This window comes from Monodelphis domestica, chromosome 1 (assembly GCF_027887165.1).
Source record: "Monodelphis domestica isolate mMonDom1 chromosome 1, mMonDom1.pri, whole genome shotgun sequence".
In the NCBI taxonomy this organism is placed as follows: Eukaryota; Metazoa; Chordata; class Mammalia; order Didelphimorphia; family Didelphidae; genus Monodelphis; species Monodelphis domestica.
In genome coordinates, this window is record NC_077227.1 from 574,568,633 (window position 1) to 574,582,838 (window position 14,206).

Below are 14,206 nucleotides of genomic sequence, written 5' to 3' on the forward strand. Positions count from 1 at the left end.
CGGTTAAACAATTAGTATAGAAGAAAGAGCAGATTAGAAATCAAGTCTTCTAAAGTCAAAATCCAGTGTTCTTTCCATTATTGCATACTATCTTCAATTCTTTAGTAGTTCTCTAATCAAAATTTCTTCCTAAAGAATGAAAACTCTTCATAATATTTTTATGTTTACCTAACTTTACCTTGTACACTTCTGCTGATGCACACCCCATTCTACTGAACAGAAAACTGTACTTGTTGGGCATAGCTCTTAATATCATTTATAATAACTTTTATCATCTTCCAAATTTTTTTACAGTACCTTTTTCCTAATGCCATGACCATTGCTTCAAAAGAGCTATCATATCGGAGCAAAGGGAGGCTATGTCCAGAAAGAGTAGATTCAATAAATTCTGAGAGTCCAAAGTATTTTTTGTTTTCCTGATATAAGTCCATTCCCTGAAACAAACAAGATCATTAGCAATTCAGAAACATCATTCATGGAGAGGATGAATCTTGACCAGACTATCATTTGTCATGAAATTGTTCATGGGTTTGGATGGTTGCCCCAAAAATATCAGGTACAGATTTCCAAATAAGTGATTTCATCAAGTCTCTTTTCTGCAATAAACAAAAAATGTAAGGAAAATTTCACATGGTATACAGGGTCAGAGTATTATGGTACAATCATATTATTATCTTTATAGAATGGCTTTGGTATGGAGAGTCAGGGCAGATGAAGGACAGAAAATGCATATCATGAGAATGAGGACAAGGGGCAAGTAGGGGGATTTTGTAGCAACTCTGTGGCAGAAGCAAGTAAAAGATAAGTCAGCAGTATGGGAATTATTAATATCAGTATTGGATAAAAAGGAAAATACAAGATTTTGTGATAATCAAAGTCCATTAGCAAAAAGCCCTTCTATACCTGAAGTTATAGGGCAATGTTCTCATATTATTTTCTGGGGACTACCCACAGAATAAAGGCTTTTATTTTTCTTTTATACCCAGCAGGATCACTAAAATTCTCCATAAAAAGCATATCTTTATTGCTGATCAAGTGATTTGTTTTAAGAAAGATCTTTCTTTCCACAGCCATTCATTTTACTCAGACAACTTTAAGCTGGTTTTAGAAATGTATCAGTCAACTATATTTCTTTAAGCTACTATTGAAATCTAAGTTCATTACCATCCCTATCATCATCCCTATCATCTGATGATGCAGAGATATGATGGATTCCAGATACATATATATATATTTTTATACATGTTCAGTATCAGACTTTGTTACAAAGAATTTTTCTTTTTTTCCCCAGTGGGCTGGAAAGAATGAAGGAGGAAAAATAAAAACATTAACTTTTAAAAATTCATTTTAAAAAGAAATCTGAGTTTATGATCAAGAAATTTTTTGTAGAATTGCTAACAAATGTTCTAAACAATTCTACTTGTTTTAACATCAGTCTCAAAAATAGTCCTACTTTATCAAAATATATACCATTGCAGTAAAAACCTTATTTCCAGAATTCAATCAGTGCTCTTAAGTAATCAGAAATATTTTTATATTCTTTTTTAATGACAAGGATACAGATAATGACAAGTAAACAGACTGATATTGAGGCTTTAAATTTTTTTCTAAGACCAACAACTAAATCATTCAGAATATAGCAGAGATAATCCTGGCTTTGGATTCAAAAAACTTGAGTTTGAATCTCACACTCAAACATGTACTAGGAATGAATCATAAGCAAATAATTTAACATTAATGTCCTCACCTATAAAATTTTAGGGGTAATAGTATCATCTAACAGAGCTATTGTGATTCTCAAATGAGATAATGGATGTAAAGCACTTTGCAAACTCTAAAGTGACATATGTTTGAATATCACATTATTATTGTTTTTGTGATCTATAATTACTATCTACATTCCTCTACACTGAAGTCTAAAGTTTATAAATATGCTCCTAAGACCATGGCAAAACACTAAATCATCAGATACTCAATTAGTCAATTCTAATAGATTAAACTTACTACTACTATGAGAAAGAAATATTTTAGGAAAGCTTCCAAAAAATTGAAAAGACATAATGGAAGGTAAATTCTCTTAGACTATAAGCTCTCTGAGGCCAGAAGCCATGTATACTCCTCTGTGCCTAATATCTTGCTTTGCATAAAGCAAGAACAATGATTTGTTCATATTCTTACCTTCTATCTTAGAATCACTATTATAGATTGGTTCCAAGGCACAAGAGGAGAAAGAGCTAGGCAATAAAGGTTAAGTACCCTGTCCATGATCACATACCTAGGAAGTGTCTGAGGCCATATTTGAACCCAGGATCTCCTATATCTAGCCAGCTCTCTATATCCACTAAGCCACCTAGCTGTCTCCAAGATCAGTGATTTTCAGACTTGGAAGGGATCCTAGATTCTTAGGTAGCACAGTGGACAGAGCTCTAGGCCTGGAGTCAGAATGACCTTGGTTCAAATCTGACCCTAGACACTTTCTAGCTGTATGATCCTGGGTAAATCACTTAACCCCAATTGTCTAACCCCTGCCACACTCTGTCTTACAGTCAATACTTAGTATCAATTCTAAGAGAGAATTAGGTAGGGGTTTTTTTTTTAATTTAAATAAAGAAAATTAAGCCCCAAAAGGTTAAAAGATGTCCTTAGTATCTCAGCGGTAGTAAGTAGCAGAATAGAGATGTGAACTCACCAAGGTTCTGGATAATATGGAATATCTCCACCTAATAAACACTGGTTGAATGAATTAACAAATGAATATACCATGCATTTTAGGAATTAATTAGTCATCACTATCATCACTATGCCACTCTTCAAATGTTCTGGTTATTTGATGTTCCACTACTTATAATTTTTCCAAGCTCTAGTATAAACACTTCTAAGAATCGTAGAATTCCCCCAGAAATATATCTCTTACATTACTGTAGGAAGCAGGCCAGTGGATCTCATTGTAAGGGCTAATCAGGGTGTGCTGAGTCTGTAAAGCATATGGGAAGGAGGTTACATGGAGGGTAACAATGTTGGGTGCCTCCTTCACTTCTCTACAGTTGAGTAGTCGATCAACAAGTCCTACTGCTGGCTCAGTTTGAGGATAGAGATTATGAACGGCACTGTTGGTATTAGAAGACAGGAGAAAAAGGGAAAAGGAAGAAACAAACAAGGACATTTTTAATATCATCAAACAAACATGGCAAGGAACTTAGTCAATCAAAAAATGAAGCAAGACTTTCCCCATTAGTCTCAAATCTCACTCCCTTACTTTCTCAAAATCTTTTCCAAAAAGTCCCCCCAAAAGCTAGAAAGAGCAAACCCAATGACAAACTAAAACTACTTACCTTAAATTGAGGCAAAATTAAAACCTTGTTTCCTACCCAACCATCTAAGAGCTTCTCTTTGCCTCAAAATTGTGCCCTCATTGTCGAATAAGTCAAAATCTACCTATACATACAAAGATCATTTTGTGAATGAGTTAAGCTATCCAGGGAAACAATCTGTCAATCAATCAAGCTTCTATAAAACTGGGAGGGTCATATTGATTTCTTGCCCAAGAACACATTGAGCAGGAAATTAACAATGTGTATTATTCCATATATTTCTGATAACAGGAAACTATGAGTCCCTTCTCTTCATTCAAAGGTGGATTTATAAAGGGCAACTAGGTAGCACAGTAGATACAGAGCCAGGTCCTGAATTGAGAGAACCTAGGTTCAAATCTGGCCTCACACACTTCCTAGATGTGTGACCCTGGGCAAGTCACTTAACCCTGATTGCCTAGCCCTTGCCACTTGTTAGGATTAAAATTCTCTGGAGACTATATATTAATTTATAGTTATTTAATAGATAATAAAAGTTGGAGTTAGAAAGAAAGGCACCTACTCATATGGCTGTGCCCAGCTAATCTGAGTTTGATGCACTCCCCCCTTGTCTCTGTTGCTAGCCAAGAAAGGCCATGCCAGTGTGACAACTGATGGTGCTCCTAGCATGGTGGGATCTAAGAAAGGAATACTTACATTAACCAAGAGATGGACAAACAACCATTCTCATCCAATAGCCATACAATGACTCATTCACCAACAAGTATTGCTATTCAGTAAATCACTTAAGTGGGACTCTATTATGAAAATTGTAGTATCTTGTGTTAAGTTCATTAGAGCTAATGCACTAAACCATAAACAATTTCAGGGATTTCTGTCTGAGCTAAATGATGCCTATGAATATGTTCTGTACCACACAGAAGTTGGCTGGCTGAGTTGAGGGAGAGTTTTGAGACACTTCTATGACTTACTTCCACAGATTACAGTTTTTATGCTTTCAAAAAAACAAAGAAGTACCAGAGCTCAATGATGCAGAATGGAAATGGCACCTCGCCTTTCTGACATGTAACAGAGCTACTTAACAATTTCAATGTGCAACTTGAAGGAAAAGGAAAGCTCATCTGTGATATGCAATCACATGTGAAAGCATCTGAAGTAAAATTAGGACTATCAAACAAGTGAAGGAGGAAAATTTCTGCCATCTCGCCTTAACTCAAAATCTGTTAGCAGAAAAACCCTTGATTGCATTCCCAAAAGAAACATGTGTGGATTCACTGGAAAAGTTGCAAAAGGAGTTCCAATTCAGATTTAAAGAGCTTCATCTCCATGAACAGAACATACAGCTTTTCCGTAACCCATTTTCTATTGACATTGAAAAGGTGAATACAATTTACCAAATGGAACTGGCTGAACTGCAGAATTGTGACTCTCTGAAAGACTCATTCAAGTCAAGCAGCTTGCCTAATTTCTATGCATCCCTCCCTTCTTAGACATATCCTAATCTCAGGAACCATGCATTCAAAATGGCAACCATCTTTGGCAGCACTTATGTTTGTGAACAGGCTTTATCCAGAAGGAAATATCTGAAATCTCCAGCCAGATCCAGACTAACTGATGCACACTTACATCACTTGTTACAGCTAGCAGTGACCAATATGGAACCAGACATTGACCATCTCATTATCAAAAAGCAGACCCATAATTCCCATTGAAATACTGGTCAGTTTTTTATTTAAATTTACTTTTTCTTTATTTTAAACATTGTATTTGTTCCCATTTGGTTTTTTTACCTTAAAATAAAATATGTGCAGTGTGCATTTGCTCATAGTGGATTTGTTCGTAGTTTGTTTGTTTGTTTTTTATAGTCCGGCCCTCCAATGGTCTGAGGGATAGTGAACTGACCTCCTATGTAAAAACTTTGGGGACCCCTGATTTGGACTATATATTCCCCTCATCAGACTGGCATTTTGTCATTATAGATGAGGAGGCCTTTTTTATTTTTCAAAATAAATATCTACAGAAGATTATTTTTAAAAAGTATCTTAGAGAGCAAGAAAATCCTTCACATATCTTGGGTTTTTTTTCAAAATACATTTCGATAAATATAAGCAAAATGATTAGGTAACAGATTATCAAACCAAAATCATAGCTTTTAAATTAAACCCTTTGAAGAGTCTCAGTTTCAAAAATAAACTGAGGTCATACATTTTATTTATTTTTGTTAATTCTTACCTTCTTATCTTAGAATCAATACTAAATGTGAGTCCCAAGGCACAAAAGCAGTTAGGGCTATGCACCTAGGATTGAGTGACTTGCCCAGGGTCATACAACTAGAAAGTATCTGAGGCCACATTTGAACCCAGGTCCTCCCAACTCCAGGCCTTAAAATCTATGAAGGAAGCTGTCCCAACCAACCACTTTAAATGAATTGCCTGGGGTCACAACCCACATCAATTGTTTTTGTTTTTTTTATACCCTTATCTTCAGTCTTAGAATCAATACTTGGTATTGATTCCAAGGCAGAAGAACTGTAAGGGCTAGGTTACAAGGGTTAGGTGACTTGCCCAGGCACACACCTAGGAAGTGTCTGAGATCAAATTTGAACTCAGAACCTCCAATCTCTAGGACTACCTCCCAAACCACTGACTTACACAGCTGCCCACATACACACATTTTAAAAGAGATTCATAAATCACAGTCACATGCTCTCTCTTCTTTGTTCAAACTCCAAGTACTGTAGACATGTATCATATGAAAGGTCAATCTAACAAAGGCAAAGGGAAATCCAAAATAGTGTCTTCAACATGACCTTATATTATAAAAAACAGATCCTCCATCAAAGCGCTCCTCTGACATCTTGAGGCAGCACAGAAGCAAACACTAGATTCCAGTGTTATAGACACTGGGTGATGTGTATGCTTTGTTAGGTCTTAAGAAAGCAAAAATGTTCCAAGAATGGGCCTAAAGACTTGACTTTCATCCATCAAAGAAAAGGGTCTATCTGAATACAGAAAGGCTTATTACCAGTTACCTATTAGATATTTCAGCTTGCTTCTAAGAGACAGAACAAATGGGTGGAGAGTGGCATGGCTGATAGACAGCTGGGCACAAAGCCAGGAAGATCTAGATTAAAGTCATTTCTTTGGCAAATAGGATTAATGGTCCTAGATAAGTCAAGACAAGTTAAAGAGAAGACAGTCTGTATTGGTAGAGGGAGTTGCTGGACCTGGAAGTTCCTCATAAAAAGAAATCACAGGTCCAATCCCTTTTCCTGTCCTACAACTATGAAGTGGATGGAATACTTAATACAAATAAGAACCTAGTTTGTTTTTTTTTGAGGAGGGAAGATTGGTGTGGCCATTGTCTTTTAAATTGCTACAGTGCCCTCTAGTGGAGAATTGTAAGCCCTAGCTTTGCCATTTATCATTCCTGGAACCATGTGTTAAGCACTTAAACCCCTAGGTTTCTGTTTGTCTTCCAAAAAAATCTGTTAATTACTATATACATAGGCATTATTGGGAGTTGGACACCTAAAAAATAGCAAATCAGAAATAATAATACCTATTGGTATAATAATATAATATAATAATATAATAGTACTTAACCAACTCATTTTTTTAAAATTTAAGTTAACCAATTCATTTCAACATTTCAAACCAATGATCTAAGCATTCCTCCTAAACAAAAATGTCTTTCCTTTGTCTGTTTTGTTACAGCTATTATGAGAGATAGTCATTGTCCAGGCATTTCAGTCTTGTTCAACTCTTTGTGAAACCCATTTGGAATTGTCTTGGCAAAAATATTGGAGCAGTTTGTCATTTCCTGCTCTAAAATTATGACAGATAGCTGAGGGCAAAGTGTTCTGTGAATCTTTAGATGTTAATGTAAATGAATTATTACTATGGCACAGGCGCATTAACCCCGGTTTTTTCCAATGAAACACACCTATCATTTGTGAAGCACATTATCATTTTCACTATGTTTTGATATCCATTCCCTCACTTTAGCCTCACAAAAAATTTTAAGAGATAAGCAAGCTATGCACTATGTGATGATAACCACTTCTACAGTTTTGGCAAAGCCAGCCAGGTTTTCCAGCTTATTTTGCCAAAAATTTGGGAAGAAGAAGACAATTGGAGGTGTCAAGGACATTGAAAACTTGCTGCACACTTTTTTAACTGAACATGAGAAAAATGAAATAATTGCTCATGTCAACAAAACCCAGGGGCGTAATGCAGCACATCTCAGGATGCCAAATGGGATTATAACAACCCTGAGGATTATCTACAACTATACCATTGTAGAGAGGCCATCCTTACAGCTATGAGGGAATGTGCAGACAGTACAGATAAGTGGATGGAACTTGAAAAAGTTGAGCAAAATGAGGAAGAAACACCCTCCAGATTTATGGATAGAATATTTGAGTTTGGGGGTAGATACCTGAATTTTGACCTATCTAAAGAAAATAGCTTAAGAAAAGTTAGAAGGATCTTTGTCAATAACTCTTGCAAAGTGATTAAGGATTATTTTAGAACACATTGTCCAAGATGGCCAGAGATGGACCTTGAAGAATTGTGAAAAACAGCTATATATGTTTTAAAGGGAAACAAAGAAAAGGAAGAAGAAAATAATGATGTCATAGAGGAAATGAAGAAATAATTGAGATGTTTAAAAGATAAGATAGCTAAAATAGAAAGTGGGCATGATAATGAACCAATGACACTTGTCCATCTCCAGAAATCTAATTATCGATCCAGTACCTACCACTTCTGTGAGAAGAAGGGCCACAGAATGGTAGAGTGTAGAGCTTTTCTCAAGATTATCGGAAGGAATATGCAGTTTAATAACAATTACAAAAGTGATAATTATAGAAATAACTATAATTATGACAATGGAAACCACAACTTTAGGAATGATGACTATAGGAATAGATATTGGGAAAATGATAACTCAAACCAAATGACTCCACAACAATATAACTTAAGTGGTGCTCGTCCAAAAAATACTCGAGGTTCTAATGCCCCTCAAGGGGGTGCCGTTCAGGGGGGTGCCCAAGGAACTTCCCAAACACAATGAAGGTGTCGGGGGGGGGCACAGGAATCAGAGGATACAACCTTTGATTTTCCAGACCCTGATGTCCTACTACCAGTTGTACCTATCCACTACTCCCCCCATACTAATGAACCCCATGTTACTTTAAAGGTGAGTAACACCTATTATGATTGTCTTTTAGACACTGGAGCTTCCTGGTCTGTATTAAAGAGAACACCTGATTTACATTGTTATTCTGTTGGCTCAGAGAATGTAATGGGAGTGTCAGGAATACCCCAAAGGGTTAAAAGGCTTTCCCCTATAATGGTGTCTGTAGGGCCCCTAGAGGTTACAACACTCCTTCCTTTTGATGCCTGACTCCCCTTTAAATTTGCTGGGGAGGGACCTTCTATGCAAACTCAGAGCCACAATAACTTGCTCCCTAGATGGTTCCTTATCATTGGAAGTACTGGAGGAATCTTTAAATTTACTCCCTGTAATTCTCTCAGAGAGTCAGGAGGGAAAAGAGCATTCCACCTTTGTAATACCTGAAGATATACCGGAGTCTCTTTGGGCCACATCTTCTTCCGATGTAGGCTTACTCAAGACGGCTGTTCCTGTGCAGATAAAAACTAAATCTAGCCCACCTCCTTCCATTCCTCAGTATCCCCTCTCAAAAGAGTCAATAGAGGGTATTACCCCAGTAATAAACTCATCAATTGCACAGGGAATAATAAGCCCACTCTCTTAGATTGTTTTGTTTTGCAGTTTCTGGTTCAGAGAATAGACAGTCATTGGAATTTTGGTAGTGATCTGTTCTAAACCCATCCCCAGAACTGGTGTCTTTGAGTGTTATATGACCTTTGATATGATCTTGTGGGTAAAAAAAAGTCTTTGGCTTTGGGGTTTAAGTTAGTTCTCCCCTAATTTTCTTTCTTTCCCCTCTTAGATGTATAAACATATCAGCTTCAAAGTCTCTTGCAACAATGTCTTGTTTGGCTATCTTGTCAGAATGGTCTGGATACTTAAGTTGCTGTTTTAAAGATTTGCTAGCCCTGTTTGATTTTCCACTCCCTAGACCCATTCTACAAGCTAAAAATTTTCCAAAAAAGTTTTCATCTGTTCCTTGCTTTTCTCCATGCAGTTTTGTGTGCCCATGTGTTGTGAATCATAAATGTCATGTTTCATGTCTACTATTATGTGTGTAATTTCTCTCTCCATCTCAATTATAGATTTGTTTTGTACATAAGTTGCCTCCATTGGCATCTTGCCCAACTATCTGTTTCTCCACCATTAAAATTTTAAAGTTTTCTTTTTCCTTTCTACCATCTCCCTTTTTTGCCCTTAATGCTTATGCTCTCATGTTTCCTCCCTGGGGAACCTACCCCATTGGTCTCTTTTTTACTAGATAATGCTAGAGAGGTATAATGATTATTCCTTACTACAAATTCTGAATAATGGGATTTTGCTCCAAAAGTTATTGCTGCTTCCATAGATTTCAGGTCTGGGGTCTCCTGTTCTCTAAGTCTGCAGTGAAAGCAACACTGCTGGCTATTAGAGTCCTGTCTCCCATGGGTATTGTTATTATATATATTTTCCCTGATAATTGGCATTTTGACCTTTCCCATCTCTCTTATTTTGGCCCTGTTCATAGCGATGTTTCATTGGGCAGTTTCTTACTATCTTCCCCTGACAAGAACATAAAAAGAAAGTTCTGGTGTGTCTTTGCCACCCTCTGTTGACTTTGGGGTGTCTGTCAATACTGTGTGGTTTGTCTGTTAAATGTCTTACTTGTAGCCAGGTTCTTAACCTCCTCTAATTCTTTCTGCCTTAATATTTCAGAGGTCTCTTAGAGCTTTCTCTTTAGATCATCTTTTTCTCTTTCCTAATCTACTTTGTTATCATGGATATAGGTGGCAGTGTCCCTAAGTTCATTAAGTAAGATGGTGTCAAATTTAGGGCAATAATTCCTGAAGAAATATCTCAAGTGTTTATGACAGCACTTGAGAAATTGTTTCCTCACATGTGCCTCTGGTTCTTTTGAATCAAGGTTAAAGCCCAACAATCCCTCAGTTTTTCAATAAGGTGATTGATAAATGAGCTTGGATGTTCATTTTTTTCTTGGGATAATCTGTCAAATTTTCCCCATGCATTGGGTCTTTCTGACAATTGCTTCATTCCCTGTACTAGATCCTCATGGAATTTTCTTAGATAAGTCATTGATCTTGGATTAGAAAAATTCTGATCCTCAAAAGCTTCTGGTCAGCTTGTTAGTGAGGAATCTTTTCTAGTTTGCTCAGTAAAGTTATGTTCCTAAGGCATAAAAAGTTCAGATAAAAGAATTTCTACATCCTAAAAATCTGGTTCATAGAGGCAAAATGCTCTCTTTAGTTCTTTGAGAGATGAGGCTCTAATAAAAATTTAGGAATGTGTTTACATAAAGACTCTAAGTCATGGATGGTGAATTACTTATGAACTTTTGCATGTAAGATGCCAGAGTTATCAGTGACCTTAGCAACATCACACAAAGGCATAATCTTTTAAGCTTTTGATGCATTTGCAAGATTGTTAGCAGATGCATTAATTGGTGCCTTGTTTTTTTGGGCCTGTATGTTATTGGCAAGGTCATTTCCCCCATTGCCCCTAATGGTGTCCCAGTATTAGTATTAGTAACTACATCATCCTTATTAGTCTGTCTGGTCACATCCTCAGTCTCCACATCAGTTCCCTTCCCAATGCCTTGTTTTATCTGCATGTAATCCTTGCATATCTCAGTTATAATAGAGATCTGACCAAACAATGCCTCTAATCTATTATTGATCAATAGACCATGTACAGTTTTCTTTTGGAAGATCAGGTTGACACCAGCTTTGATATTCTTTAAGATGTTAGTCACTGCCACAAACACCACATAAATTTGGGGTATGATTTGCCATAGGTAATTCACATCTAGATAATTCATTGGTAACTGTGTCCATCCCATAGTCATATTGGTTAATGTCCCCAGAACATTGTCTATCATCCCTGTCACTGTATTATAAATACTACAGTAGCCCCAATAAATTGCAATTATTCCTAACACAGCAGACCACAGTATTAGTTGTAACATATTTCCCATTAGATCTTTTCTAGGCTCTAACTACCAGGAGTTAACAATTAGAAAATGGTTGTTATCCCCACTCTGCTTCTAGCTAGATAGGATACAAGATGGCTATATCCTATCACTGACAGCCCTAGTATGCCTTCCTTTAACAATAGCCTCTCTTCCTCAGTTTTCCAACTGAGCAGAGTAGAAGTTGGTAACTGACTTGTACTCCCCCCCACCAAGAATCAAAATGTTTTTGATCCTGTGTGCAAACTCCTAGGCAAAGCCAGTGAAAATGGCTGCTAGCTTCAGGAGTTATAATTGACAACAACCTCACAATTGACAGTTGATGACAGTTGGTGACAGTCACTAAAGCTTTCTTTTTATATATAAATGGGGTTCTTTTAAATATAGGGTTCCATTTGTATTATGAGGGTTGTTTATTTATATTTGAGGGGTTAAGACTTTCAGTATAGAGAGGGGGAAAGAGTGAGACCCCCCTCTCAACGCGGGGTTCAGGGGAGACAGCTGATGTTTAAGGTTGGCTCAGAGAGAGGAGAGGAGATTTGAAGATTTTTCCCCTTTTGCCTTTCCTCCTTAGCTAAGGCTGATCTCCCAGATTCGCTCTTGTCCTTCTTGTGCCCCCTCCGCTCCTCAAGACCTAAGGGTCTCCCCTTGATCTGTTCACTCACACACAGCTTGGGGGAAAGATAACTATTTTAATGTCAACTTAACTCAATCAGGATAATACAAAGGGAAACCTGGCAGGGAAAGAATGGGAAAGGAAAGTGGGGAGAGGGGGTCCCTGTCTCTATCTAAAACCCTTTTCCCTCCCTCCTTGAGTCTGGGGGAAACTCAAGCTTTGACAGCCTGAGCCCCTGAGAGAAAGTCAGGTTGACTCACCCTGGGTTTGGCCCATTGGCCACAGTTCAGACTCAGGGCAACAGGAGGTGAGGTAAAGTCAGACAGAGATTTAAAATGTCTTTCTCAGGTTTCCTCTTCAATAATCTTTTCAATTGGGAAATGTTAGAGGAAAGATTTCCAGTCACCAGCAGGAAAGGTGGGTAACCCTCAGGAGAAAGTCTTTCTCCGCCTTCTATCTTCAGCTTCGTAAGCTCGAGAGACCAATTCCTCTACCATTCAGAGTCTTCCCCTCCTCCAGATTCCAATCCCTTGGGGCCCCTCCCCCATCGAGGTAATCAGTTTCACACACTCTTCAGTCCGGTACTTTTTCTTTAGTGCCAGCCTCTGTCAGAGGAGTGAAGTTTGTCCCTCAGGAGGGTCCATGATTACCTGCCCTAGGATATCTTCAACATCAATCAATAGAGAAGACATCCTCTCAGGCTATCATAGTTGGCCCATTTCTCAGGAACCCCATTTTTCAAAGACAGCCTCTCAGCAAGGGGTGTCTCTCTCCTTTTACCTCACCAGCAGCCATATTCCCTCTATCCCTTCAACTCCTCCACTCCCTGTTACAAAACCTTCCTTATCCCCTGTACCTCTTCAATCCTCAACAATTCCTTTAACTATTACATCTCACAAAATATTTTAAGAGGTAGGCAAGCTATACACTATGTGATGATAACCACTTTTTGCAGATGAAGTAATTGAGGCGTAGAGATATTAAGTTATTTGCACAAATCACACATCTAAAAAATAGCAGTCAGATTTTCTGCTGCCTAAGCTCATATTGATGTGACCATACCTTACTGTTTCTCTCATTCGTGAATTTTCTTGCAACTATAAATACGGCATAATAAAGAATGTAGGGACAGCTAAATGGCTCAGTGGATTGAGAGCCAGGTCTGGAGATGGGAGTTGCTGGATTCAAATCTGACCTCAGATACTTCCTAGCTGTGTGACCCTATGGAAGTCACTTAACTCCAATTGCTCACCCCCCCCCCACCTTATTGCTCTTCTGCCTTAGAACTAATATGTAGTATTGATTCTAAGATAGGAGGTAAAGATTTTTTTTAAAAGCTATAAAAGCAACTGGGCTCAAATTCAAGATTTCATCTTTGGAGAGTCACATCTATGAGCCTCCCCTTTATAAATGGGAATGATCATATCTACACTACTACTCCATCAGGTTATAGTAAGAAAAGTGACCATACAAATTGCAAGGTGCTATATAAATTAATAATCATCATCACCATGATCATTTTTTTAGCAACTATACCCATTGTCTCAAGTATGAGAGCAACCATATTGTTTCAGAAAAAAAAAAAAATTTCAATCCTACTATAAAACCAATCCATCTTACCTCACAAGATCCCAATGTGCATGGTCGTGGATTAGAACAAACAGTGTATGAGGGTTTTGAAGAGAGTTTTGCAGAAAAACCTTAAATTTGGTTTGGGCCTCTGCATCCAGCTTCACTACATACTGTTCTACTCTCTGCTTAGTCACATGTTCCTTTTCCAGGCCAAGTTCTAGCAAAACTCCTAGGAGAAAATAAAAGTGCATTAGGGAGTCCAAAAGTAATTTGTAGATATGTTTTGAATCCTGGCTTTGCTGCTTAAGACTATCTATATGACTTTGGTTAAATCTAATCACCATTCTAGCCCTTAGGTTGTTCACCAGCAAAATGTGGGGATTGGACTAGATCAGTGTTTCTCAAGGGGGAGTGGAGAAACCCTTTGGGGGTCCCTGACACCCTTTTAGGGATCCAGAGGTTGAATCTATTTTCAAGTTCATACTAAGATGGTAACTCTTTACAGATCTAACCCAACATAAATAAATGTTATTTTTTTTATTAAAATAAAAACCCTTACCTTCT

The 14,206-nt window shown here is 37.6% G+C and overlaps 1 protein-coding gene across 11 annotated transcripts in view; it reads right to left on the reverse strand.

Moving 5' to 3' along the window:
• GREB1 (growth regulating estrogen receptor binding 1) overlaps positions 1-14,206 on the reverse strand; it is a 233,818-nt gene that overhangs the window by 63,032 nt on the left and 156,580 nt on the right. For all 11 annotated transcript variants that reach the window (XM_007476320.3, XM_007476318.2, XM_016428803.2 and 8 more), the window contains 3 exons: positions 13,691-13,871; positions 2,915-3,107; positions 298-434 (listed from right to left, as the gene is read on the reverse strand). In XM_007476320.3, the coding sequence (XP_007476382.2) occupies positions 298-434; positions 2,915-3,107; positions 13,691-13,871 (511 nt within the window). The remainder of the gene's footprint in view (positions 1-297; positions 435-2,914; positions 3,108-13,690; positions 13,872-14,206) is intronic.